General features: G+C 41.0%; 5 protein-coding genes across 7 annotated transcripts; 3 read left to right on the forward strand and 2 right to left on the reverse strand.

Annotated features, from left to right (window-relative positions):
* Nucleotides 1-2032: 2032 nt before the first annotated feature.
* cdcp2 (CUB domain containing protein 2) lies at nucleotides 2033-7040 on the forward strand. Its single transcript, XM_069692455.1, has 6 exons — nucleotides 2033-2099; nucleotides 2334-2681; nucleotides 3190-3531; nucleotides 5372-5725; nucleotides 6373-6551; nucleotides 6693-7040. Exons 1-6 carry the CDS (start codon nucleotides 2033-2035, stop codon nucleotides 6996-6998), a joined length of 1596 nt encoding a protein of 531 aa, XP_069548556.1. The 3' UTR covers nucleotides 6999-7040.
* Nucleotides 7041-7301: 261 nt separating this feature from the next.
* tceanc2 (transcription elongation factor A (SII) N-terminal and central domain containing 2) lies at nucleotides 7302-10482 on the reverse strand. The gene is made up of 4 exons (XM_069692467.1): nucleotides 10223-10482; nucleotides 9971-10112; nucleotides 8440-8633; nucleotides 7302-7593 (listed from the first exon to the last, which is right to left on the reverse strand). Exons 1-4 carry the CDS (start codon nucleotides 10319-10321, stop codon nucleotides 7405-7407), a joined length of 624 nt encoding a protein of 207 aa, XP_069548568.1. The 5' UTR covers nucleotides 10322-10482; the 3' UTR covers nucleotides 7302-7404.
* A 657-nt stretch (nucleotides 10483-11139) lies between these two features.
* On the forward strand, nucleotides 11140-15143 carry tmem59 (transmembrane protein 59). Its single transcript, XM_069692461.1, has 8 exons — nucleotides 11140-11349; nucleotides 11583-11688; nucleotides 11932-12026; nucleotides 12127-12279; nucleotides 12399-12471; nucleotides 13397-13520; nucleotides 13658-13775; nucleotides 14384-15143. Exons 1-8 carry the CDS (start codon nucleotides 11194-11196, stop codon nucleotides 14534-14536), a joined length of 978 nt encoding a protein of 325 aa, XP_069548562.1. The 5' UTR covers nucleotides 11140-11193; the 3' UTR covers nucleotides 14537-15143.
* A 1155-nt stretch (nucleotides 15144-16298) lies between these two features.
* lrrc42 (leucine rich repeat containing 42) lies at nucleotides 16299-18601 on the reverse strand. 2 transcript variants are annotated; one of them, XM_069692409.1, is made up of 7 exons: nucleotides 17924-18601; nucleotides 17694-17825; nucleotides 17485-17603; nucleotides 17278-17363; nucleotides 17082-17195; nucleotides 16841-16925; nucleotides 16299-16740 (listed from the first exon to the last, which is right to left on the reverse strand). In XM_069692409.1, the coding sequence occupies exons 1-7, from the start codon at nucleotides 18310-18312 to the stop codon at nucleotides 16445-16447; spliced, it is 1221 nt and encodes a 406-aa protein (XP_069548510.1). In that variant the 5' UTR covers nucleotides 18313-18601; the 3' UTR covers nucleotides 16299-16444. The 2 variants fall into 2 exon arrangements, with proteins under 2 accessions (XP_069548510.1, XP_069548509.1); XM_069692408.1 differs by having other exon boundaries at nucleotides 17485-17606.
* An 894-nt stretch (nucleotides 18602-19495) lies between these two features.
* yipf1 (Yip1 domain family, member 1) lies at nucleotides 19496-23521 on the forward strand. Of its 2 annotated transcripts, XM_069692411.1 has the most exons (9): nucleotides 19496-19559; nucleotides 19702-19868; nucleotides 19982-20062; nucleotides 20209-20296; nucleotides 20400-20516; nucleotides 20611-20777; nucleotides 21647-21829; nucleotides 22470-22581; nucleotides 22745-23521. In XM_069692411.1, exons 1-8 carry the CDS (start codon nucleotides 19526-19528, stop codon nucleotides 22536-22538), a joined length of 906 nt encoding a protein of 301 aa, XP_069548512.1. In that variant the 5' UTR covers nucleotides 19496-19525; the 3' UTR covers nucleotides 22539-22581; nucleotides 22745-23521. The 2 variants fall into 2 exon arrangements, with proteins under 2 accessions (XP_069548512.1, XP_069548511.1); XM_069692410.1 differs by having other exon boundaries at nucleotides 22470-23521.
* Nucleotides 23522-24346: the final 825 nt, after the last annotated feature.

A 24346-nucleotide genomic window follows, 5' to 3' on the forward strand; every position in this document is an offset into this window, starting at 1 on the left:
GATTATGTTACTATTTTTTTTTCAAAGCCACACAAATATCAACACTCATATCATTTGCTATTTTGCAATTTTGATTAAAAGATACCAGACTCAATAGCTGTCAAGTGTCCCCATTCACAATAACAACAACACAAACACACACACACACACACACACAAATTTGGGCACTCTTCACATCTACCATACAGCTAAATTGCCACCCACTTCTGATCTTTATTCACAATGGCAATTAATATAACAAATGTAACTCTTAATTTATGTATTATGGACCTAAACCACTGAATTAATCCCCAAGAGGTATCTCAGGTCAAATGGCTGTTATTTGTCTGATTCAAGTTGTCCTTCATTCAACTGTAATTTTCCAACAATTTCAACCTTATTTACTCGCTAATAGGTGATTTAATTTCTCTAAACACATGATATCTTTCTGTAACACATTTCAGCGCTGCCCGGTACCCACATCTTTGAACAATGACAAGCTTTCAGCGAGGACAGAATTAAAATTCAAAGGCAAGGCAGTTCATTTTAGTCCAAGGAACCGCTGTGCGAAAAAACACTTGACTGATTTTAATCACATTCTTATTTATTTCAGCTCGGAGCTCGGCATGACTTTTTAAAGGCCAGTGATGATTTGCACTGTGTTTTCACAGTGTAACAGCACCATCTAGCAGGTGTCTGTCGGTATTAGTGCTGCTCACCGAAGCTCAGGGCTATATTCCCTCTGGAAGCCCCAGCCTTCACAGCACTGCTGGAATAGCAAACATTTATTTCCAGAATAGGCATTTACTAAGTGTACTTTATCTCCCTGTCTGTTATACACTCCATTGACTCAAGGATTATTGTCAACACGTGTCTGCACTGTTCGGCTATAAGACTGCCAAAACAGAGGGAATGAGTCATGGGAAATGATTGGCATTTGGCAAATACAACAAAATAAATGTCTGAGAGCCACTGCATTATTCTTCTTTTCAGAAACAAACTAGAGAATAAACAAAAATAGCACTAGAAACTCGCATCTTTGCGAGATGACCTTGCTTTTCCACCAAAATGCAGTAACGCCTTCTACATCGCAGTGTTAGTTTTTAATCAATCTTTGAAATTAACATAAGGAATAGTTATACAATTAACTGTTTTTTTTTGCATAAAACAATAGAAAAGGTTGAATTTAAATGATCATTAGTGAGTAATGAGCATGTTATGTAAGACTTACTTTTAGTTATAAAACTCTGCTTTTTGTGGCACTTATTAGACAAAAATGGGTTTTGTGAGAAAAACACATGATAAACTTATTTGATACTGCATGACTAAGCATTAAAGGTCTACTTATATCACCTAAATTGTGTAGTTACTCTCACGAGGTGTAGTTTTCTCCTACTCAAACAAAAGCTGCAGGTGTTAAGTCTCAGTGGTAACAAAACCTGCAGACTACCATTATTCTTTGCTTTCATTTTTGTTCATTTTCAAGTACATTAAAATGCAAATGGTTGCTTGAGTTGCTTTTACTCAAGAAAAGCGAGCAGAGTGCCGCTGTTACTTTGTGATACCAATAGTTCTGGGATCCTCTCTTTCTCACGTCTCTCTAATGAAACCATTTGTTTTGGTGACAAAAGTGATCGTCCTCGTCTCTTTCTTCCCGTCTCTTTGTCGAGTCAATTCGCAGCTGTTGTTCAGTGTGTGTGTGTGTGTGTGTGTGTGTGTGTGTGTGTGTGTGTGTGTGTGTGTGTGTGTGTGTGTGTGTGTGTGTGTGTGTGTTTTTGAGACCATCATTAAAAATGTATGACATCTCTCTAACCAGTGTCCTGACAAGCCACTCATGCTCATTGGATATCAGTCATTAAAATTTACCGAAGAGGGCAAAGTAAGGCCCGGGTAGGTATCAGGTTCCTCGTTTGAGGCTGTGGATGAATTTTTCAAAGTCCTATTACACGAGGCACCACCGCTGTGTGAAGGCTGTGCACGCTGACATTGCCGTTGTGTGTCTCTGCTGGCGTTGTAGCCGAGGTGCGACAAAAGCCGAATCAACAATACCAACATGAGTCTCAGGGTGGCTGTACTGATTCATTTACTTCTGCTTGTTGACAAGGCTGATTCTAAAAAAGGTGAGTTGCCATTTGTTATCTTGATGGAGCAATGTTTAAATTTCATGGGAGTGCTTTGTCTCACAGGTGCTGTTACACACAGAGACTGTGTTCAATGTCAGTCGGTAATACACTTTCATAGGTTTTATATCAAGAGCGCTAGAAAATGTCAAAAAAAATAAGTCACGGTTGAGCCATAACCTTTAGTCTGTATCCTTTTTCTCTGAGCTGAAATGAAATGTTTCAAATTCGAAGGTGTCAAATGCGGAGGGATCCTCTCTGCTCCATCTGGCAATATCTCCAGTCCAAACTTCCCCGGCATGTATCCCTACAACATCGACTGCTCCTGGCTGATTGTGGTGGCCGAGGGCTCCTCTGTCCTCCTCACGTTCTATCACTTTGAGCTGGAGTACCACAGCAACTGTGCTTACGACTACATCAAAATCTACAACGGCATATCCGAGGACGAGGGGAACCTCCTTGGGACATTCTGTGGTGACATCTCCCCACCTCAGTTCACCTCCTCCTGGAATGTCATGTCCATCATCTTCCATTCAGACCGCCACGTGGCCCACGGGGGCTTCAGTGTTGGCTACCGAAAAGGTAACTCGTTACAGTTAATGCAATAATGGCAGGGATCAGTTGGCTAACTGCCCCAAAACTTTAGTTGATTTAGTCTGGCCATAACTCGAGGTGTTTAGCTACAACTTTTTTTTACCTTAACCCCCACCATAACATTATATGGCTAAGAGGCATGCCGGGGGGCTTTGGGATGCTGTGTTTGTGAAGCACATCTGACAGTCATCAGCCTCACAATGATAATGCTAGCTGATGTTTAGCAGGGTGTAATATTTACCATGTTTATCATCTAAGCTTGGCATGTTAGCGTACTGGCATGGCAGTCATTTAGCTATATGTTGCAATCTAAATTGAAGTGGTCAACCCCAAAGCCATTCCATTAGCGAGGCTAAAAATGAGCTTGTTTGCAAAGATGTATACATTTCTGACACTCTGACCGAAGTAACAGCGTTACAAATTGTGGTCCACTGATTGTTCTCAAACAGAAAAGGAAACGTAAGGTACATCTGACTTTGTCTCCTGTCCTCTCCAGATATGTGCGGTGGAGTCCTGACTGGATTATCAGGCATAATCTCCAGTCCAGGCTACCCTCAGGAGTACAGCAACAATGCAGACTGCTCTTGGGCCATCCACGTGTCCAACATGAGCGTGGTCACATTGGTCTTCTTGGACTTCCAGCTGGAAAACAACGAGGGGTGTAATTTTGACTTTGTGGCCATGTTTGACGGCCCAACAGTGACCCACCGGCACCTTGGCAAATACTGTGGGACAGACAAACCCCCCAACTTAGTCACCACCTCCAACCAGCTTCTGGTGGTCTTTAAGTCTGACTTCAACATCGGGGGACGGGGATTCAAGGCTTACTATTACTCAGGTAAGAAAGATTTGGTTTGGAAGTCTTCACACCAATTATGATAAGTGGTTTTGGTTTTGGTTCCCCCTGACTGTCCATGTTTTTAGTGCAATTGCAGGAACTGAAAGTGAAAAAAGGACTAGTTATTAACAATGTGGCAAACTATTACACGAGTCACAAAAATTCAATGCGCTCACAAAGTGAGCTAAATTTAGAAAGCCAAGAAATAATCTGCAGTAAAGAACTTCACATCTCCAGAACAATATAGAAACGTTGTTGAAAACTTGGGATTTCAGAAATACGTAGCAATGGTTAGGTTGAAGTTACAGTCGAAAAGGAATAAAAAAAAAAAGTACATACATCATACTGGAAGTTTGAAAGAAGTCATACAAAGGATCCAGCATGAAAACAAAAACCCTGTCAATAAATTAAATTTGTAGAATCCTTTCAGCTCTAACACAAAGCAGCATCTGTCACAGAACTGGGGCAGAGCAGAGCTCGTCACCTGCCTCCCACCAGCACAAATGTGAAAGTCCTTGAGTGGTTTCGCCAAAAGAAGCCCAGACTTGAATCCAAATGAAACTCTGCTGAATAACTTTGACAGCTGCTCACGGACTGCCACCATTTGACCTTGTTGATCATAAACCACCTGCTGAAGAGGATGACAAATCCTGAAACACAGCTGGAAAAAGATGCCTGCACTAATGGTACACCTACCTATTGAAATAAAAAAAACTAACAATACAGTGGGTACGGAAAGTATTCAGACCCCTTTAAATTTTTCACTCTTTGTTTCATTGCAGCCATTTGCTAAAATCCAAAAAGTTCATTTTATTTCTCATTAATGTACACTCAGCACCCCATCTTGACAGAAAAAAACAGAAATGTAGAAATTTGTGCAAATTTATTAAAAAAGAAAAACTGAAATATCACATGGTCATAAGTATTCAGACCCTTTGCTGTGACACTCATATTTAACTCACATGCTGTCCATTTCTTCTGATCCTCCTTGAGATGGTTCTACTCCTTCATTGGAGTCCAGCTGTGTTTAATTAAACTGATTGGACTTGATTAGGAAAGGCACACACCTGTCTATATAAGACACTGTATGTTCATATTTGAAAAAAAATTATATTTTCCTTCTAATTAATTTTGAAAACAGACTGAGACCAATTCCACAGAGTTCAATATATCCTAAAAATCTATTAAAATATCGAGGTTTTAAAGGAATAGTTCAATATTTCAGGAAATATGCTTGCTGGTTTCTTTACTGAAAATTTACACAAGGTCCAATACCCTCAATGTCTGTTAACTTGATATGTAGCTGGAGTCAGCAGCTGATTATTTAGCTTACAGTTAAATATAAAGACTGGAAACAGAGGGAAACAGCTAGCCTGGCTCTTTACAAAGGAAATATCACTGGCTTCCCAGTATGTTTAAAGCTCATTAATTCATATTATGCCTTTTATGTTTATTCCAAACAAAAATTAAACAGTCCGTTTTCCAATTTTCAATTTCTTGGCCAGGCCTGTTGACAGGATATTGTTTGCCATTTTTCCAATTTTTACTCGCAGCAAAGCCAACTGGCTGCTGGCTTGTTTTATATCAAACACATAAATATGAGTGGTATTAATCTGCCCAATTTACTCTAAAAAATGTTAACTATCCCTATAAACTGTGAAGGAGTTATGTTTTCCTCCCATACAGTTAAATTAAATACCTTCTATAAACATAAACTTTTACATTCATGAGACTCACTTGTTTTAAATACAGGATGAATCATCCTAAAAAGCCAATAATAAAATGAACACACTGTAGTAAGAGGACAAAGATGACTATTTGATCCACTGCACTTCAAAAGGGGAATGCCAGCAGGTCATGTCGGCTGTAAGTGGCAACTTCTGCAGCCCACATTTCCCCAGCATCTACCCGAACAACATCAACTGCCACTGGAGCATCACTCTCGGAGCTGGATACCGCATCAAACTCTACTTCCCCGTCATGGACCTGGAGGACCGCAACAGCCTATCAGACGAGTGCGACTACGACTCTGTGGCAGTTTTCGACGGTGACAGCCAGACGGACACCCTGCTGGGACGCTGGTGCGGCCGGGAGCAGCCCACTTCCCTCATCTCAAGGGGCAACAAGTTGCTGGTGGTCCTCAGCACAGACAGAAACCGAGCTCACAGAGGGTTCACGGCCTCTTATCTTGGAGGTAAATGTTTCTTTGTAGAGGCATCTGATTCATTTCCAGGATGAAAAGCTGCCTTCGCATCACAACCTTGTGTCATGTTCAGGGTGACCAGATCCCAACAAACCAAATGTGGGGAAAAGAGTGCGTTTGTGACGGACAATGTGGGACACACAGCTTAAAAACACACAGCACGCTATGCAGGTTACAGGTTAGGCCTCCAGCATGCGAAGGACTAAACTAATATATTGTATTTAAATGAAACTTTTCCAACTCCCACACTGAGTACAGGAAGCACAAAGGAATTTAACATTTCACAGTAATGTCACGAGGAATGTATTTGTTGTAGCTGCATTTGCAGATTTGAGAAAAATGTCTGTCCTGCAGGGTTCACTTTGGAAAACTAGAGCCAATTGAAGATGTGGGACATTTTCTCAATATATGGGACACAAGACAAGGGATAAAAAATGCTGTGCAGTCAGACATAAAATGGAACACCTTTTCACCCTTATCATCTCGGGAGTGTTAATTCTTCTTATCCTATGGGGACTGGAGGTTTAAGACATGCACCGTTAAAAGCAAAATGTTTGTCTCCGCAAACAACAAGATCCAACGTCATTTTCATGCTGCTCTTACAAAGTGTGAAATGTCTTTTTCCCCTTGAATCCAAGTGGTGCCTGTGAACGTGAGCTGCACGAGATCAGAATTCACCATCCTGATACTGCAGCAGTCTTTACCCCAGCTGGACCGCGAGAACATCTACCTGGGAAACCCCTCCTGTACCGCGCAGTTGACGGCCACCTCCTACAAGATACTCGCTCAGTTCGTCAACTGTGGCACTGCCAGCCAGGTGACGGTAACAACAGCCTCACTTACTGGTACTCCACGACAGGCAACGATTTACCGTACTTCAGCTGTAAAAGACAGTGATTTGTGTCAGACGTTTGGTGACTTTGCTTCTGTTAACACTGTAACTAATGATCCCCTCCAGAAACATCGGAACATCACCATGCTCGTAAACAAACTCTACATTGATTTCTCTGACGGGAAGCAGGAAAATGTGCAAGAATATAAGGTGCAGTGCGACGCCCTGCGGAAGATAGCATCAGTGTCCATCATGTCTGCGGAGGATCGGCGTCTGGAGGAGCAGGCCCAGCAGACTGACAATCACAGTGACGGCGACGCCGGGCCGTCGCATTCTGAGCCTCATGATTTGAGTGACATTGTCTTTATCGGCATTTGTGTTCTGGCTGTCATTCTCATGGTAATAGCTATTGTTTGGCTGGTGCTTCTTTAGTAATATACATGTACAGTATATACAGCGTATGTATGGTCTTATCTGTCAAAAAGAGGACTCTTAACGCTAAGGCTGTCTTATTTTAAATTTCATTTTGTATAAAAAAAAATGTTCAGCAACAGTGTAAAAACAGAGCAGCAATTGACAAGAACACACATTTCCTTTGCAAAAGGAAAAGTGTCATTATCACCACCGATATTCTTTAAAAATGATTCATATGCAGTTAAAAACAGTGTAAGGTTAGCAATGTGCCACAAAATGAAAAAATTATTTTGTATCTTTACAGAAAATCAAGAAAATAATTTAAAAAAAAAATTAAATCAAATGTGTATGCGTTAAAAGAAACTTCACATATCGCATGCACTAAAACCGTCACTATGCAGTCTGAGGCCTTATTTAGCTGTAGTTACTTTTTGTATTTGGAAACCAGCTGTTCGACTGAGATTGCGTTGTCCTTCACTTGAGTTCTGATGTCAGGGTTGTGTTTGAAGGCAAACACCAGCGCTCGAACAGTCCGTCTGTATGAACCGCTCACTAACCGGCAGCTCTGGTGAAACACTTCCCTCTCGATGTTGTCGATGAGACCAGAATCCTCCTGTAGGTCCAGTAAGAAAATAACAAGGAAACACAAAGTCAGTTCATTTATTGATAGAAAATTAATTAATAAGTAAATATTTTGATAATTGATTCATTGTTTTATCGGGGGAAAAAAACGCAAGAATTCTGCTTCCAGCTTCTTAAATGTGAATATTTCCTGGTTCTTTTAGTCGTACATGATAAAAACAATAAGCTGAATATCACTGAACTGTTGGTAGTGACAAAAAAAAAGACATTTTAGACCGCAGCTCGAGCTTCGGGAAGCACGGGTTAACACAAGTGAACAATAATAATATAATTTTAATAATGAAAATAATCATTATTGGCACCCCCCACAAAAAATTATATGTATGAAGGAAGAAGGAATAGATAGTAAACAAATAGCTGCAAGTTAAACTGCGCAACCACACACTCAGTTTGAAAAGATGTTGTCAGTGGAGTTTCGGGAAAAAAGCTATGTTGAATAACAAGAGGGAAAAAAGGTCCGTTTTTTTATGTTTTGTTTTGTGAAAAAATTGCATAAATTCAAATAAAAAGTGCTAGAAAGTGATCATGTATGCTGAATTTTCAATGCATTTTATTTTCAATGGACAGAATAAATTCAGAATTTTAATTCATGTGAATCTGATGTGATTTTATCTGCCATGCTATCCAAAAGAACATACATAAGCTTTTATATATTCATACAATTGACCGTCTCTAAACTGTCGCTTCTAAATGAATTTCTATTTCTACAAGTGCCACATAAATACAATGGGAAATACAAACTGCAGATGGGATGGACAGAAATAGCAGAACACGACGGCCCCTTTCCACTGTGATGCTCTCTCTCTCTCTCTCTCACCTTGACCTCCAGGGCTTCAGACATAAGTCTTCTGGCGTTGCTCCGGAGTCCTTCAGATTGTTTGTCCAAGCGCACTTCAATAGACGGCTTATTGGAATTCTCCTCAATGAACGTCCTCCACTCGGTGTACACCTTTGCTGCCATTGAACTCACCTCAGGGTCCAGGTGCTTTCGCAGTTTGTTGACAGTGTGACCTAAGGAGAGAGATGCTTTCGTTACATGTTGACCCAATTTGAATACGGTCAGTTTGATGAAAGGCCTGGTGTTTCTGAGGTCGGAGCAGTGTTATTGCCGGTTTGTACTTTTGCGTTATAACGCCGCTGTAAAAATGCAGCGCAAGTCGAACTGACCTCTGAACTCTTGTGAGAGTTTGACTTGGTTCTGCAATTTGTGTTACAGGGAAACTTTTTTTTTTTTTTTTTTACTTTTCAGGACAACATGTGTTTATGCTTTCATTAGTCCACAAAGTGATGTATCAGCAAAAAGCAAACTGTAAAAAAAACATCTAAACATTAAGTAGGGCCGGGCAACAGCCAAAATAAATATCACGATAATTTTGCCCAAGTATCTTGATATTACAACTATTTTGTCGATATGACTATTGGTGCTTAAAAAATATTTAAACACGATTTTTGTTACATAATCATCAGTAATGTGGATATAATGACTGAGTGGGTAAAGGCGAATAACATGACAGCAAGAACAGTCTCGTAAGTTTAGAAAAGGACATCACTTTACTGTAAAGGTCTTTACACACGACGGGTGTTTTTATTGTGTGATGAATTTGCAGGTCAATAGATTATTTTTTTTTCAAATTATTATTTTAGTCATGAGTACTTTCACACAAAACATGCATGGCAAAAAAAAAAAAAAAAAATACTTTTTTTAATTTGAAAGGTCAATTTTTATGAGCTTTTGCACTCCGAGTATCAGCATCAACCAATCACATTGTTTGAAAGTGGTAAAGATGCGACACCACAAACTCCTCCGTGACAATGTTGATTGTTTGCGTCTCCAGCGACTCTGTGTTAAAGGGCACAAAAATGAGCAAAAGTAAGACAAGCGATCTCAAGGACAATGCAGAGAGTGGCATCGCTGAACGACTAGTCCGTCAGGACTGCGAGGAGCTGATGTCGTTTATTTCTGGAGCGGAGCAGAACAGGTTTGGTTGATGTACCAAAATCTCCTCTTCTTTTGTTACATGGCCAAAAGAGATTCATTACTGGATGATGATGATGATGATGATGATGATGATGATGAATCCATCATTTCTCTGAAGGATGAGCTGATATGAATCTGTTCAAACCTTCAAACAAAATTTCCCCACTGTGGGATTAATAAAGTCTAAATCAATTTTTTTTTAACAGATTGTAAAGCCTTAATGCAGCTTTTTAAAAAAACAGGACAATACACCACCTATGCCATATCGCGATATTACGATATTCAAGATCCAAGACGACATCTGGTCTCATATCATGATATCGATATATGAATATAATCCCCAGGCCTGACGTGAAGGTTTCCTCTGTACCTATTTTGGTGGACTTGAGCACCTCCCTGGATGGGATCTTCTTGCTCAGCTCCGTCAGGGCAGTCAGCAGGTTGTCTTTGCGCTGCTCGGGCAGCTCCAGCACGGACTTGTAGCGCATGATGTCCTCAATCACAACCACCCTCTTCAAACAAACAAACAAACAAACAAACAAACAAACAAACACAAAAGCACAACACCCCCTCAGTAAATCGGACTTCTCCTCTTCCGTGTCCTGAACGCCCGGTAACTCACCCGGAGGGACTCAATCGTAGTTTGTCTGTAAACCTTTTCGTCGCTGTTGGGTTTTTTAGGCGCTTCGCCTTTGGTGGGCCGCACTAGAAACTTGTCCATAACTCAAGCCAGCATTTTGAAATTCAACAGATTAAACACATTGCTGGCTTGAATCAAGTCATTCGTCTCTACTCTGGTAATTATAGCTGCCTCTAGTCAAGGCAACTGGGACAACTCATCCGTTTTGGTGAAGCCAACAGCATCTGGACGGCTATGGTGAATACCACTGTCTGGTGTTGCCTTTAGGTACGGTGGGAATATGGAGGCACCAGTACGCTGGTACAAAATTTAAAAAAAACAGAAAATTACTATAATATCATTTTAAAAACCCACTCTATTATTACGATGTAATTTCATTATTGTTGTTTACCGCTGTTTTAATTAATTGAATGTAATGTAATTTAGTTTTTTTTTTTTGCCTGCAGGCAACAACTGTAGATAAATGTATTTGAATAACTTGTTTACAAATGTTCTTACTGAGTTAAATTCAGCTTTACATCTCCCTCTTGAGAAACATGGGGAGAGAAAAAAAATCATTGGTGTTCAGGAAACTAGCAGCCTTCATTGGTACAAAATTATGTAAATTATAATAAAAATCCAGTCATTCATATATAACTTCTACAAGCATTCGTATGGATGTGCAAAAAAAATAGTGTTTAATCCGTTAAATAAAAATAATCTGTTGCTGCTGACACGAGACGAATAGATGTGGAACATTTGCACATGCTTTCGGCAACTCATTTTTTTAACATAATATAATGTATTTAGAAACAAATCTCGGAGTTTGCTTTACGCGGTATAACTTCAAACGCAGCAAAACATTCAGGGATAAAAAAAAGCCTCGCGAGAAGCGGTGTTTTCGCGATAACTCAACGCGATTAAGGCGAACGAGGAAGAGGAGCGTGTTGTTTGTTTAGATTTTCGCAGACAAAATGGGAGCTCTCTCCTCCTTCGCCTGTACTTTAGGACTCTCCGTCCTCCTCGCGGGCGCGTTGGCATCTTCAGATGTGTTTGACAGCGTTTTGGGAAACACGGCGTCTTGTCACAAGTCATGTGAAATGACATACAGTTTGCACACGTATCCTCGGGTGAGTAAGCTGACGTTTTGGTAACCGAGCGAAGCAAAAAAAAAAATAAAATAAAATAAAAAAATGTGGCCCTGTGCGCTCAATTGTGTTCCCTTTTTTGTTTGGAGAAGTGTTGTTTGTGAAAGACAGCTGGTTAAAGTCGAAAATGCATCGTTTTCCTCGGATGCCGCTGTTGTTCAACTGGTCCTGTGGTTTGTGTTTGTTTTTTTTGTTTGTTGTTTTTTTTTTTCCAGGAGGAGGAACTCTACGCCTGTCAGAGAGGCTGCCGTCTGTTCTCCATTTGTCAGTTTGTTCGTGACATTGACGACTTGAATCAGACCAAATCCGAGTGTGAATCAAGTAAGACGCACACCGACCGACCCCCCCCCCCTCCTCCTCCTCCTCCTCCACCACCACCTCTTCCTCCTCCACCCCCATTTAATTGACCTCTGCAAGCCTCGAGGCTGAAGGCTTGTTATCTGTGTAATTACCTCCAATCCAGTCATAACAGTTTATACGCAGGCGTCTGAAAACCTGTTAGTCTCCTGACCTATAATCCCGTTTTACCATCTGTTACCTCTCTCCACCTCCAAACTTTCGCAGCCTGTCGCGAAGCCTACGTCCAAGGTGATGAGCAGTACGCATGCAACCTGGGCTGTCAGAATCAGCTTCCCTTTGCTGAGCAGCGCCAGGAGCAGGTATGTCACCGTCTGTATGGGCACGCGCACACGCAGGCCTCTCAAGAAAGAGCAATGTGCTCAGGGATGTGTGGTTTTTTTTTAATTTTATTTTCTTTAGTTGGAGGCCATGATGCCCAGGATTCACCTTCTGCACCCCCTGACTCTGGTCCGAGGGTTTTGGGAAGATGTAATGAGTCAGGCTCAAAGCTTTATTACCTCCACGTGGACGTTCTACCTCCAGGCCGATGACGGCAAAGTTGTCATTTTCCAGGTACGCCACCGAGTAAAGGGGACACCGGGCGATCTGGGCTGGCAACGCCACACGGTGCCTTGCTGTTATTGTGCAAATGCACTCCATTAAAAATCCAAATTCTTTCTCCTTTTTAACAGACTGAACCACAGATCAAGTTTTTCTCCCAGTTTGAGCTGGAAAGTGAAGTTAAAGAGGAGCCACAGAGGAGCTGTAAGCTGCCCACTCAGTTTTTTTTTTTTTTTTAATTAAAGTCCACTTGAAGGACAAAGGTCGTGACAATCTGCTCTACTTTTAATTGTCAGGAGGGGAAAAAAAAACAACCAGGAATTTAGCCTTACGGCTGTTTCTTGTATAGCTGTGCTAATTATTTGATTTGCTGAGTTAACAGCAATTTTGATAATTGATTTAATTGTTTTAAGTAATTTCTTTTTAACATAAAAGGCTGAAATGTTCTACTTCTTTTAGTCCCCCCACGATAATAAGCTAAATATCTCTTCATTATGGGCTGTTCGTGAGGACAACACAAGACATTTTAGGCCGCACCTTTTTCGTTGACATTTTTCAGCATTTTCGGACATCTTAAAGACCAAACAACTAATGGATTAATCTAGAAAAAAAAAAAATCAACAGATTAATCAATAATGAAATAAATTATTCATTGCAGCGCTAGTATAATCAGAATCTGATACACTGCGTTCCTCCGTGCCACAGGCTTCCTCTGAGGAAGTCTCACCTTGAAGGTATTCATAGCGTTGTACATGAATGTTTATATGTAAAGTGACAGAAATAGTAAATCATAGAATGAAAAAAAGAGAGTTTGAGAGAGAGAGAGTCACACCCTGAGCCCTTCTCACACAAGTATGGCTGACTTCTTCAAATGTCAAGTGGATGTGAAATGAATGGAGTGTATAGATTGTCGTGCAATAGAAAGCATTGAGGGACAAACGAACACATTGTCGGTTTCGGCCTCGTCGTGTATTAGAAAAATATGAAGGAACGTCTGACTTATCTTTTGAAAAGAAGTGCCTGCATCTGCGTTGTATTTCTACCACAATCAATACGTCATAATACAACAATGGAAATAAACAGTTGTGTGTGTATATGTCAAGTACCTTTTTTCGTTCTCCTTTTCTAGTCCCCGGGCTGAGCAGCCCAGTTTACAAAGAATACCATCGCACTTTAATTCAGCAGAGGGACAGAGACATGACTGGGGACCGCAGCTTGGATGATGACTACAACCTCTTCAGCTGTCTCTCCAGGTGGGTTCACAAAAGCACCGTCGACACTGTCAGGAAAGTTTGGCTGCTTCGCTTATAAAAAGCACGACATTGTCAACACAAAGGATTTAGTCCCAGTGGAAGCCACACAAGCTCAGTATTTGTACTTTTCTCCTCAGGAATCCTTGGCTGCCGGGATGGATCCTAACAACAACTCTGATCCTGTCCATCATGGTCCTGATCTGGATCTGCTGTGCCACTGTGGCTACTGCTGTGGACCAGTATGTACCCGCCGAGGTGAGTTCCATGCTTTCTTTTCTTTTCATGATTCACGACCGATCCATCGACGATTGGTAAACACACAAGCTCAGCCTCGGCATGTCCGCTATGTTTAATTTCAGGGTACTGCCGTTCTGTTTTTATACGCCTTATGGTTCATTGATTTGAATGCATAATTGCTCGTAATGTGTGTGACCTGAGGAGTTAGAAGAGCTCAACATTATGGGAAATGTGAATTTCTTATCTGTAGGGTAGCTGAAACGAGCAGCGTTTTAGCTCGGCGTAAGGACTGGCTTTAATCCCGAGTTAAATGAGAAGATTAATCCTGCATTCACATCCGTGTGGTAACTCGGAAGATGCAGTCACCAGCTGGTTGGCATAGCTTAGCACAAACACTGTGGAAAGGTAACAAGATCAGCCTACCAGCGCCTCTAAAGCTCACGAAGACACTATAGCTTGTTAATTTAATCTTTCGAAAAAGCACGTTTTGTAGGAAAAAAATGCCAGACGACGATTTGTTTTGTCCGAAAGAAGGGATTTCCTGGAGACTCATTTCTTTTTACACTTTGTTTTTTGTTTTTGTACAGATTAAACTGAGACAACAATATTTTCTTTTCTCCTTTCAGAAACTTAGCATCTATGGTGACAGGGATTACATGAAAGAACAGAAACTGACTCCATACCCAGTATCCTCCCTGCTGATCATCACCTCCAAAGGGCCGGAGGAAGAGGCCGGGCCGCTCCCCTCCAAAGTGGACCTGGGCCAGTCACACATTTAGAAGCCAAAGCTGTAGTACAGAAGGGATCTCCTCCTCCTCCTTTATTAATAATTTCTAGTCGATTTTTATCCTCTGGTTTAAGAACCGTGCTGCTTGTGGTCTTAACAGGACTTGCAGAACATTTTGTATTTGCTGATCTAATGTCTCCTCTCCACCTAAAGCTTCTGAACTTGGGAGTGAAATAAGATATTTTTCTGTATATTGGTATAACTGAGGCATTATAGTGTAGTGACGACGGTACAAGTCAAATAAGTTTTTGGACTTTTCTTCTTTTTTTTTCCCCTTGCAATTTTGGTGTGTGTACTAGCTCTCTGTTGACGTGCTTATTTTATTGAAAATTTGAATGAACTCTTTGTGACTTGAAGTGATACAGGTTTCACCCAAACCCTCAAACGTTTTAGTAAAATAGGTTGTGCTGACATCCGCAGACTCACCGTGTTTGTTCTCACGTTTCTACTGCGCCGATATCCAGACGATATTACATTTTACAGTAAAATTCTTCACTCCTTTTCTTAACGCATAGCGAAGGTACATGCAGCAAGTCTTTCCTGCTTCACTGTTGTCTGTTCTCATAATGATGAATCAGAATTAAATACAAAAGAGTGAAGCTGCTTGCGTTGCGTGTGACTTTTTTTTTTTTTTTTTTTTTTTTTCCCAACCATTATGCTGTTGCTACCGTTGGGCTCCACCAGTAAACAAATCTGTTTCAACACAAGAATGCAGCTGTGGAGGATTTAATTAATCGGTGCAATAGTTTCCAAATGGACAGATTCTTTGGACTCTTGCTTGAAATCAATCGCCTATATGGTTGCGTTTAAGTCAACCTTCCCTACAACACATTAGTGTTCAGTTTGTGCAACACTGAAGGTCCTAGTTACATCTCTAATCTTTTATTTTGATGAAAATTAAAGAATAGCACTTGCTAATCGCTGATCTCTGTAATGAACCATCACACAACTTCTTTATAGTTGCACAATAAACAGAAAGGTTTCATCTCGGGAGGGGGTGGGGGACGACGACGACACACGGCTACCCTATGTTATCGTATTATTTTAACAATGTGCTCATTACTCCATGTAACTGTTGCCTACCCCATTTTTCTAGCTACACGGAGACTGAATTAAACTAGGAAGTCCTATATACTCTCCGTGCTGTATGTCGTTTTTCTGCGTTCCAGTCCTACCCGGCCTCCAGGTTTGCCGTGTGATAATTCGATTTTAAGGGGGAACCGCACAGATTTTACACATCAAAGTGTGTCTACGGGAAGTACTGCTGCATTCATGTGAAAAAAGTTGTACAAAGCCTTTTTGTAGCTTTGGAGGAAGGTGTGCACAGTCTCACAAATTGCCTCAAGTGATGGAACTTAAAAGTTCGAAAATGGAAAAAAAAAATAAATAAATTGGGGGTTGTGGAATTGAAGTGGGTTTACCAGACCTCTGCAAGCCTGCTCATCATCTCCGCTTCAAGGCGGACGATTTAATAGCTTCTGCCGACATAACAAACTCTCGAATCGGTCTGCAGTTGAGTGCTTGGATAATCTATAGGCACCAGGTTTTTAATGTGTGAACAGAAAGCTTGCACAGGGGCCTTCAGTACGGGGCCCCAAGATTAGGGAGTAAAAAATGTTAAACACATTAGCATTAAACTAACTGACACCCTGGAAAAATGAAACTTCTAGGGCCCCGCGAAAGTTTGCCTGCTCTAAAAGTCTACACATATGTGCTAGGTTGTGTTTCCAAACCACAAAAAGGCAAAAGACGCATAAAAAAATACAAAATTTTACTTATAAAAATATATCAACAATGACACGTTAAGGCAAGAATTTTTTTTTTCTTTTAGTTGACCAGTGTGACTCGTCTTTGAAGCTACTTGTATATGAACATGTGGAACATTACCCGGACGCACGTCTTAATAGCTGTTCAACAAGTCGATGTCCTCCGCCGAAAAACCCGAAGGGGACGCACGTTTTGTTGGAGGACTCGGACGTGGAGTGTCGCACTTTTCTGACTGGTGCTTCCTTTTCTTGGTGTCACGCCAGGGAGTCTTCGCTTGATGATTTGTCGTCGTAGGATTTTGTGTCTCTTTCACGTGACTGTTTGCCGCAGGTCTGCAGAAATGCAGTCTCTCCGTCTCGGCCTCTTCCGCGTTCTGACAAATCAGGGGTACCGCATTCAGCACCTCTCTGACAAACTTTTGCCTGCCGACTACAGAAAATAAAACACTTTTAAAACTGCACTGTGCGAGGGAATAATTTCTTCAGCGTTCTTTAAATAGCCCATTGCAATGTAAATGGAGTTAACTCACAAAAGCGAAGCGCTGACGTTCTCGATTCTTCAATTTTCTTCTGCTTTGGCATTTGTGAGCTATTTGTTTCCCACTGATTTACAACCTGAAAATAAGTAAAGCATTCGTTTACGAGATGTCAAATAGTGAGTGGCACATGATCGTAGCCCTTTTTTTTTATTTATTTTTTTACAAAAACACAGCCTATTTGAAAGAAAACGTATGAATTTCTATTAATTTATCAGCGTCTGAAAGCGTTTACCTGCTCCGCCCAGCCTTCTGTTTTACACCTCGAGTGATCAAAGCTATCCAGTGGTTTCTCAGAATAAATGAGCCCCAACAGGTCCTGAATCTTGGTCTTCAATCCGGTGCCAAGCTGGAGGGAACAAATGCCATTTAATTGTCGGGCTCGCAAGAAGCAGCAGCCGAGTGTTCCACACATCCTATTACTGCCTCACCTTCATCCTGGTCCCAGATACATCGAGCTTCACAAGTTTTGGGAGGCATGTGAGGTACTTGAGAGCGCTCTCTGAGATGGGGTTGTCTGTATCAGAAAGATCAACAATTTAATTGTAGACGTCAGCTGGTGGATGGAATTGTTTGTGCCACCACTACGATATGGAAGCAGCTAATCTTTTTTTTTTTTTTTTTTTTTGGTAACTAACAGGAAACATCAAGGAGCTGAAGACAGTCCAGTCCCTTCCGCATCATCCGGACGGGTGCAGTCAATCTTTGCAGGCCGGCATCTGACAGACCGTTGCCACCAATAGAAAGCTGAAATAGGCTGCTGAAGAAGAAAGGCAGAAGTGTTAAGAGACATCTTTGACTAAATTGTTCACGTCAAGGTCTTGGGGGAGACTGAGAAAAGCCTCACCATGCCAACGAGGGGGATGTCAGGTGCTGGAAGAGCTCATGACTGTCTCCCAGTTTGCAGCCAAACAAATCCAGAGACTTCAAACTGTGAAAGGTTTTTATGTCGTCCAGCCTCTCGTGCAAGAGAGGAAACCTGCAGAGGGAAAGGAAATGATGCTGTTTATGGTAATAAAAATCAAAATCAAAAATCCAACGAAAAACAGAGTTAGCGGCAGTTGCAGCATAACCTACCTATTTCGTAGACAGAGTGATTCAAGCACCATCTGGCCATATGCATCACTGAACAACTGCATGGCTTTTGGAGAAATGTCTGGGTTTAAAAATACGCGATTCTCCTCTGCTGCTACAAAAAGCCTGTCGCCTATCTGCTCAGGGAAGCCGACCAGGGAGTCCACGTGGTGAATGTTGTCAGCCACAAACAACAGAGCGATGTCGAAGAGAGATTTTGAGGTGTACCTCAGGCTTCCCTCTTCGTTGTAGGTGAAAATGAAATGCTCCTTTCTCAGCACGAACGGGTTTGTCCTTCTGCACGATGACACCGGCTTCGGCTGTGCCAGGACAATGTCACTGACCTGACGAAGGTTGCCTCTTTCTCGGACATAAACGGCGCTATTGTCCATAGTGAAGTCGCCCTTTTTTTTTTTTTCTTCTTTTTTTTTTTCTTAAAAAAGATAAAAGTGAACTTAACTTCACGTTTTAGTTAGCTAACCGGAAGCATAACATAAATTCAAAGAAGCTCACCGGCTAGCCAATGAATAGGGTCATCGACTTCATTAAAAAAAAAAAAAAAACCTCAACAAAGATGATCCTCTAAAGTTTGATAATTTTATCATATGCTACCTTTTCTCTCGTATTTTTACGCCAATTTCTTTACGGGCTTGCGTGTACTTTTGCAAGCGTGTCGCGTCCCTTTCAGTATCCCGCAGCGCCCCGGCACCCGAGCTGCAGGTTTAGTTTTCTAACTTCAAACTAAAAGTCCATTAATAATAGATGCTTGTTTCAAGATCCTATTTTACTCATCCGAAGTCGTCCGAAACAGCAAGAATTTCACGTAAAATAGCTTGTACGCGAATCATAATCAACCCCTCTTGACACCATCAAATGTATGTTAATTTTTTTTTTTTGGAAAATTAAACCTTTACTTTGAAAATGAATAATCACAGGAAGAAACTCTTGTTTAGGTGACTGGGCGGTCGGTATTTATTTCCTAGGAAGGCGAAGGTATGGTCCGCCCTACTCTACCTCTGATTGGCTCATCATGATAACGTTACGCCACCTCTAACCAATCATCACCCCTCATTCCTCGACTTAATCGCGAAGGCAAGCAGAACCAGCCAATCAGTGGCGGCTCAAGCCTTCACCGTCCTAGGTTTAAAAAAAAAAAAAGAATACCGCTTCGTCTTCCAGGCAACGCTAAACGTAGCTGACAGTAGAGAAATTACTTTTTGGAGGATAATTTGTTAAACATACATTATTGCATAAATAACAGGAACTATACACTGAATTTTCAAACACGACCGATACTTTTTTTGTTGTTGTTGTTGTTGTTTTTTTTACAAGTCCTAATGTCAGATCGTGAATGGCTTGAGTAGTGGAGTTTTTCCAGGTGAGAACTTGGTAGCTAACTCAGCTAACTCATAACATTGCGGACGATCCCTGTATCGTCCGTAGTTTACAACACGTTAAATCAATTTCCGGGGAATCGCAGGCTCAACAAGTTGCGGTTGTTTCTTTACCAGGTTTCCGATTAAGTTGTTGCCTTTGCGCGACGTTAACTCACCGATAAACACTTGGGACAAACGTACGTCGTCGCTGAGAAGCGAATACGTGTAAATGGCGTCGACGAACGATCCGTTTCAATTTCAGGGTGAGTGTCCTGCACGGCCTTTTGTGCATTTAGTATAGGAATGTGCTGGTTTGTACTTCGTTGGCCGTCTGTAACCGCATTTTTTTTTTTCCTGAGAACTTAATTAGCATTTGTCCATTCATCCCACACACCATTACATTAGAATTTGAGGAAGCTGACAGCCTGTCGGAGGCCAACAGAGATGCGACGACCGTCAGCATTGAAGATGAAGACGTGAAGCCCCAGAAGCAAAGAACTGCCACTGGCTTCACTGCAGATGATGTTGTTGGTGATGATGAAGACCCGCTTGGCACTGACGACAAAGCAGAGGTCGGGACGAGATTAGTGCCGAGGAACTCGTTAAACTAGTGTGAAATGTTCTGATTCATTTTTGTTTTTCTCATATTTTTAATTTATTTATTTGTTTTTTTTTTCAATTAAAGCTTCTCTCTGGGGAAAAGAAAAATATCCCTTTCTGGACGTTTGATTACTACCAAAGGTTTTTTGATGTGGAGACCCACCATGTAAGTGTATTTCCTTATCTTGTGACTTTTTTTTTTTTTTTTTTTTTACCACTATGACAACTTGTAATATAGAATAGAAAGACTTCAGAACAAATGCGGTTTTTGATTGGCTGATATGTGTAATAGTTTCTAAAAATGTCTTTTAGGTGAAAGAAAGAATTATCGGATCAATGCTGCCGTGGCCTGGAAAGAACTTTGTTCATGTCTACCTTCGCAGAAATCCCGATCTTTACGGTCAGCTCTTTTGGATCGACAACTTTATAATATTTTTCAAAAATGCTGGGAATCCAACGAGCGGGCAAATTCAAATTGTATTGCTTGATATTTCTGCTTTCAGGACCGTTCTGGATTTGCACCACACTTGTTTTTGCCACTGCCATAAGTGGAAATATTTCCAAATTTTTGGTGGAATTTGGCAACCCGAAATATAAGTATACTCAAGAATTCCAAAAAGGTAAGTGCCATTATTCTTTGAACGTCACCTGCGATGCATGTGAGACGGAAACATCCATTTCACTCTTCATCTTTGAATTCCTTCTGTTTTCCAGTGACCGTAGCTGCGATGACAATCTTCGCCTACGCTTGGTTGGTGCCTCTCGCCCTCTGGGGTTTGCTGCTCTGGCGAAACAACAAGATCATGAACCTGGTGTCATACTCCTTCATGGAGATCGTCTGTGTGTACGGATATTCCCTTTCAATTTACATACCTGCAGTGGTAAGAATTGGAATTTTTGATTTCAAAATAACAGCAGTATCGACATGACATTCACACCGATTTTTTTTTTTTTTTTTTTTTTTTTAATACGCTGCAGACTGTGCCTTTACATAGTATCTTTACATCCAGCTTCATAAGCGTAGAATATTTGACATTTAGGAACGAGACAGATGAATTGAAAAGCTACTCCGAACAATTTATAGGTTGCATATTGTATAAAATCAGATTTCTGTTTCTTTTTAGATTATAAAGCAGGTCTATGTGCTGTCTAGATACTGAGTGGCCATGCTGTCACAGAGCTAGCAAACTACAAGACTGAAGAAAACCTGTGATTGGCCTGGTGATGCGTCACTCAGACAAAAGTCAGCCAATCAGAAGAGGGGATCATTGATATCAATGCACCTTTATGACGCAGACATAAAACAGCCTTTTCCTGGTAGTTTCACAGAAAAGCTAAGGAGAGGAGATGTAAAACTATATTGAGATGGCTTTTGTTACTTAAAGCAACAAAAATATCTTCTTTTGGATTATTAATAAAAAAAAATGGAAAAGTGTGAAAATATGGGACCTTTTTAAGGATGGCTTCTCAGCAGCATATAATTGGCATCAAAATACAACTAAAAACAATATTACATTTCAGCTCAGAAACCACAACGTGACATTGTTGAAAACAATAATACAATGTCAGTTTAATGCAAAACGCAGTGTTGAGTGATAGCATTTAATATTAAATATTGTTGCCTATTATCACAATGTAATGCGGCGGTTATACGTTCTTGTAAATCTTGGTGATCAACAGCATTTAAGACGTTTGTAGCATTTCCATAAAAAAGGCATATTCTGTAATCCTCTGTTGTTTCCTCAATAAGGTTCTGTGGATTCTCCCGTTTGAGTGGCTGAGGTGGAGCTCCGTCCTGGTGGCGCTTTGCCTCTCTGGCTCGGTCCTGGTGATGACTTTCTGGCCCGCAGTCAGGGACGACCACCCCAAAGTTATCATCACGGTCATGTCGGCCATCGTGTCGCTCAACGTCCTGCTGGCTGTCGTTTGTAAGGTAATTCGCTGCTCGCATTTGATGCGCTTATTTAACTCGATCACAAATTTAGAGGTATGGAAAATAAATCTGTTCGGAATAAGATACAGCATTCATTGTCCCGGCTTTGGCACGTTGCGTCCGCACCGATCCAGGTGGTTCGTTCTGCGTGTCCGTCTCGGTGTAGATAACAATGATTGAGTCGGCGATGTCGAAATGGCCAAGCTTTCGACCCGGCTCGCACCTGCCAGTCACAAGACCGCACTGACATTTTTTGCGTGTCTCCCGCTGCGTGTTTCTGGGAAACGAACATACCTGATCGCATCAAGTGAACTCGACCCTCCGGGGGGAGACTCTCTTCAACGGAAAACTGTGACCGCATTTGCTAACTGGTGTGAGAACGGGCTGTTAGTGCACTTCTTCATGGGAATACTGACAGCTCCGTGGTGGTGGGAGAGTGGGGGAGAGGGGTATCATATGTCTCGTCACATTCATGTAATTAGTCGACAAAGTGAGCCCGCGTCTGAAGGCTGACTAAGATGAATGGTTTGCAGGAATGCTATATTCTATTCTGTGAAACTGGACATTTGCTGCACGCTAACTCACTTCTTTTCAGAGTTACTTTGACACTATTTAATTTATTTTTCTATTTTTTTTTCAGACTCACTTCTTTTACAAAGCAGAACAAGCACTACTAGTTGACAGTTCCCTTCCAACTGTGGTGCCCTGACCAAGGCACCGTCTTCCACATGAAAGCCTTCCATTGTCTGAAGGTAAACAATGGTGACACAGAAGGTTCTTAAGCCGTGGTGCCTTGGTACAAATGCACTAAATAACCTGATACCTGTAAATTATATTCCTCCACCATGTACTTCCTTATAGTTGTTTTTGTATTTACACTTAGCCGTGTCGAGAATGAAGTCTTTTCCACTTCAGTTGCAGGTCGACATCGTTGCCCTATATTCGTTGCTTCGGCTCCAGCGTGCGTCTTTTTGACCTGCTGGAGTTGGAACATCTGACACCGGACTTCCTGTACATGATTTCTCCTTCCCAAAGCAAGTGTTATTCTTTTTCTCGAATTGGAGGTTCTCCTGTTTCCCTATTAGAGAGAATCGGGTTGCTTTGGTGGTGGAGTCATGGGACGTCTGGATTTCACCAGCACTCGGACATTCTGGCTTAGCACCTTCAAAATCCATTGTGTGTGCTCGGTTCAGCTGCGCGACCTCTGAAAATGTACACTGGTGCCAAGTATGTTATTTCTAATGGGATGGGTTCTAAACTACCTTTAAAAATAAATGGGGTATGGTTTTACACCGCACACAAGAGCTCTTTTAGTATGGTAGATTTATGTTGTAGCTCTTGTGTTAAAATATTTAGATTACCAGTTTGTGCATTAATGGGTGTGGCATCAATGGTTTTTTTGTATATGCATTTTTTTTTATATACCTAAAGTGGGAACGGGCTAGCGATCTGTATAGGTGTTGGTAAGATATTAAAGGATTAGACTTAAGTACACATAATGTGTTTTCCTCCAATATCACTCTAAGTGACTGCAACTAATGCCAAAGACACATCTAATGTTTTCGAGGGGTTGTGTAACTATTTTTGTAATTTTGTTTTTGTTATGATTATTACAAATTACATTTGATAAAATGTATGTTTCATTGGGGGAAAAAAAATTTAAAAAAATTGTTATTATGGGTTGCACTTTTATTATTGAAATCATTCATTTATTATAGATTCCATTTTCATGACAATAATCCATTTACAGTCCACCTAGAACCTTTTGAACAGATTATTTTCACGGTGGCGTCACATTCATTAAAAAAGAATTTAACATTTTTAGGAAACATGCCTATCTTTTTCTCATAATTTTTACATCAGAGGATTGAATAAAAAAAAATGTCTTTGCTAAATAAAAATCTGAAATCCACATCAAACTCGATGCAAAAAAAATATCAATAGAAATTTACTAAAATTTTATGTGGATTCAGTGTTTGTCATGCGTGAAAACAATGTGTCTACCTAAAAAGTCCAAATACAAATGTCTACTGACTGGATAGTTGCTTAAGAATAAATATTTGAAATACTGGTTAATTTTTATTCACATCTTTTTCTTCATGTAAAACCTCCAAAGTTTTTAAACCGGACAACCTCAAATCACCCCAGCTCCCACACGTGTCGGCAACGTGACCCTTTTCCAGCAGCTCCTGACGGCATTAAAGTGCTGCCAGACCACTTCAACAGTTGGACATTTTAAATATTTAAGGGCGAGATCGTAACTAATAGGTATAACTTCAACATTTCAAAGAGTGCGTCTAACTCCAAAAGTGAACATTTGGCTGCCGCCGCTGTTTTTCCAACTCATCCATCTAGTCTGTCGTGTGGTCGAGCAAACTGATAGAATCTACTGTGTCACCGTTTGGATGCACAGATCACCCGCAGTGGAAAATCTTAACATATGAACTGACCGAACGCAAGGCAGACAGTCTGTGGTCAGCACTTCACACGCAAGGAACCCACCTGAAGACCGTGTTT

Source organism: Brachyistius frenatus, unplaced genomic scaffold (genome assembly GCF_029030835.1).
Source record: "Brachyistius frenatus isolate BFR_SWC_R1_liver_20210118 unplaced genomic scaffold, ASM2903083v1 Contig_12, whole genome shotgun sequence".
Classification (NCBI taxonomy): domain Eukaryota; kingdom Metazoa; phylum Chordata; class Actinopteri; family Embiotocidae; genus Brachyistius; species Brachyistius frenatus.

Excerpts from the sequence above, each read along its gene's own strand:
- cdcp2 (XM_069692455.1), top strand. The coding sequence starts at position 2,033 with ATGAGTCTCAGGGTGGCTGTACTGATTCATTTACTTCTGCTTGTTGAC. Across the intron at positions 2,682-3,189 it reads CAGTGTTGGCTACCGAAAAG|ATATGTGCGGTGGAGTCCTG; the intron begins GTAACTCGTTAC and ends TGTCCTCTCCAG. Across the intron at positions 3,532-5,371 it reads CAAGGCTTACTATTACTCAG|GGGAATGCCAGCAGGTCATG; the intron begins GTAAGAAAGATT and ends GCACTTCAAAAG.
- lrrc42 (XM_069692408.1), bottom strand. The coding sequence starts at position 18,312 with ATGGACAATAGCGCCGTTTATGTCCGAGAAAGAGGCAACCTTCGTCAG. Across the intron at positions 17,826-17,923 it reads TCACTCTGTCTACGAAATAG|GTTTCCTCTCTTGCACGAGA; the intron begins GTAGGTTATGCT and ends TTCCCTCTGCAG. Across the intron at positions 17,607-17,693 it reads ACATCCCCCTCGTTGGCATG|CAGCCTATTTCAGCTTTCTA; the intron begins GTGAGGCTTTTC and ends TTTCTTCTTCAG.
- yipf1 (XM_069692410.1), top strand. The coding sequence starts at position 19,526 with ATGGCGTCGACGAACGATCCGTTTCAATTTCAGG. Across the intron at positions 20,063-20,208 it reads TTGATGTGGAGACCCACCAT|GTGAAAGAAAGAATTATCGG; the intron begins GTAAGTGTATTT and ends AATGTCTTTTAG. Across the intron at positions 21,830-22,469 it reads TGCTGGCTGTCGTTTGTAAG|ACTCACTTCTTTTACAAAGC; the intron begins GTAATTCGCTGC and ends TTTTTTTTTCAG.
- tceanc2 (XM_069692467.1), bottom strand. The coding sequence starts at position 10,321 with ATGGACAAGTTTCTAGTGCGGCCCACCAAAGGCGAAGCGCCTAAAAAA. Across the intron at positions 8,634-9,970 it reads GCTCAAGTCCACCAAAATAG|GTCACACTGTCAACAAACTG; the intron begins GTACAGAGGAAA and ends CTCTCTCCTTAG. Across the intron at positions 7,594-8,439 it reads CTGAAGCCCTGGAGGTCAAG|GAGGATTCTGGTCTCATCGA; the intron begins GTGAGAGAGAGA and ends CTGGACCTACAG.
- tmem59 (XM_069692461.1), top strand. The coding sequence starts at position 11,194 with ATGGGAGCTCTCTCCTCCTTCGCCTGTACTTTAGGACTCTCCGTCCTC. Across the intron at positions 11,350-11,582 it reads GTTTGCACACGTATCCTCGG|GAGGAGGAACTCTACGCCTG; the intron begins GTGAGTAAGCTG and ends TTTTTTTTCCAG. Across the intron at positions 12,280-12,398 it reads GCAAAGTTGTCATTTTCCAG|ACTGAACCACAGATCAAGTT; the intron begins GTACGCCACCGA and ends CCTTTTTAACAG.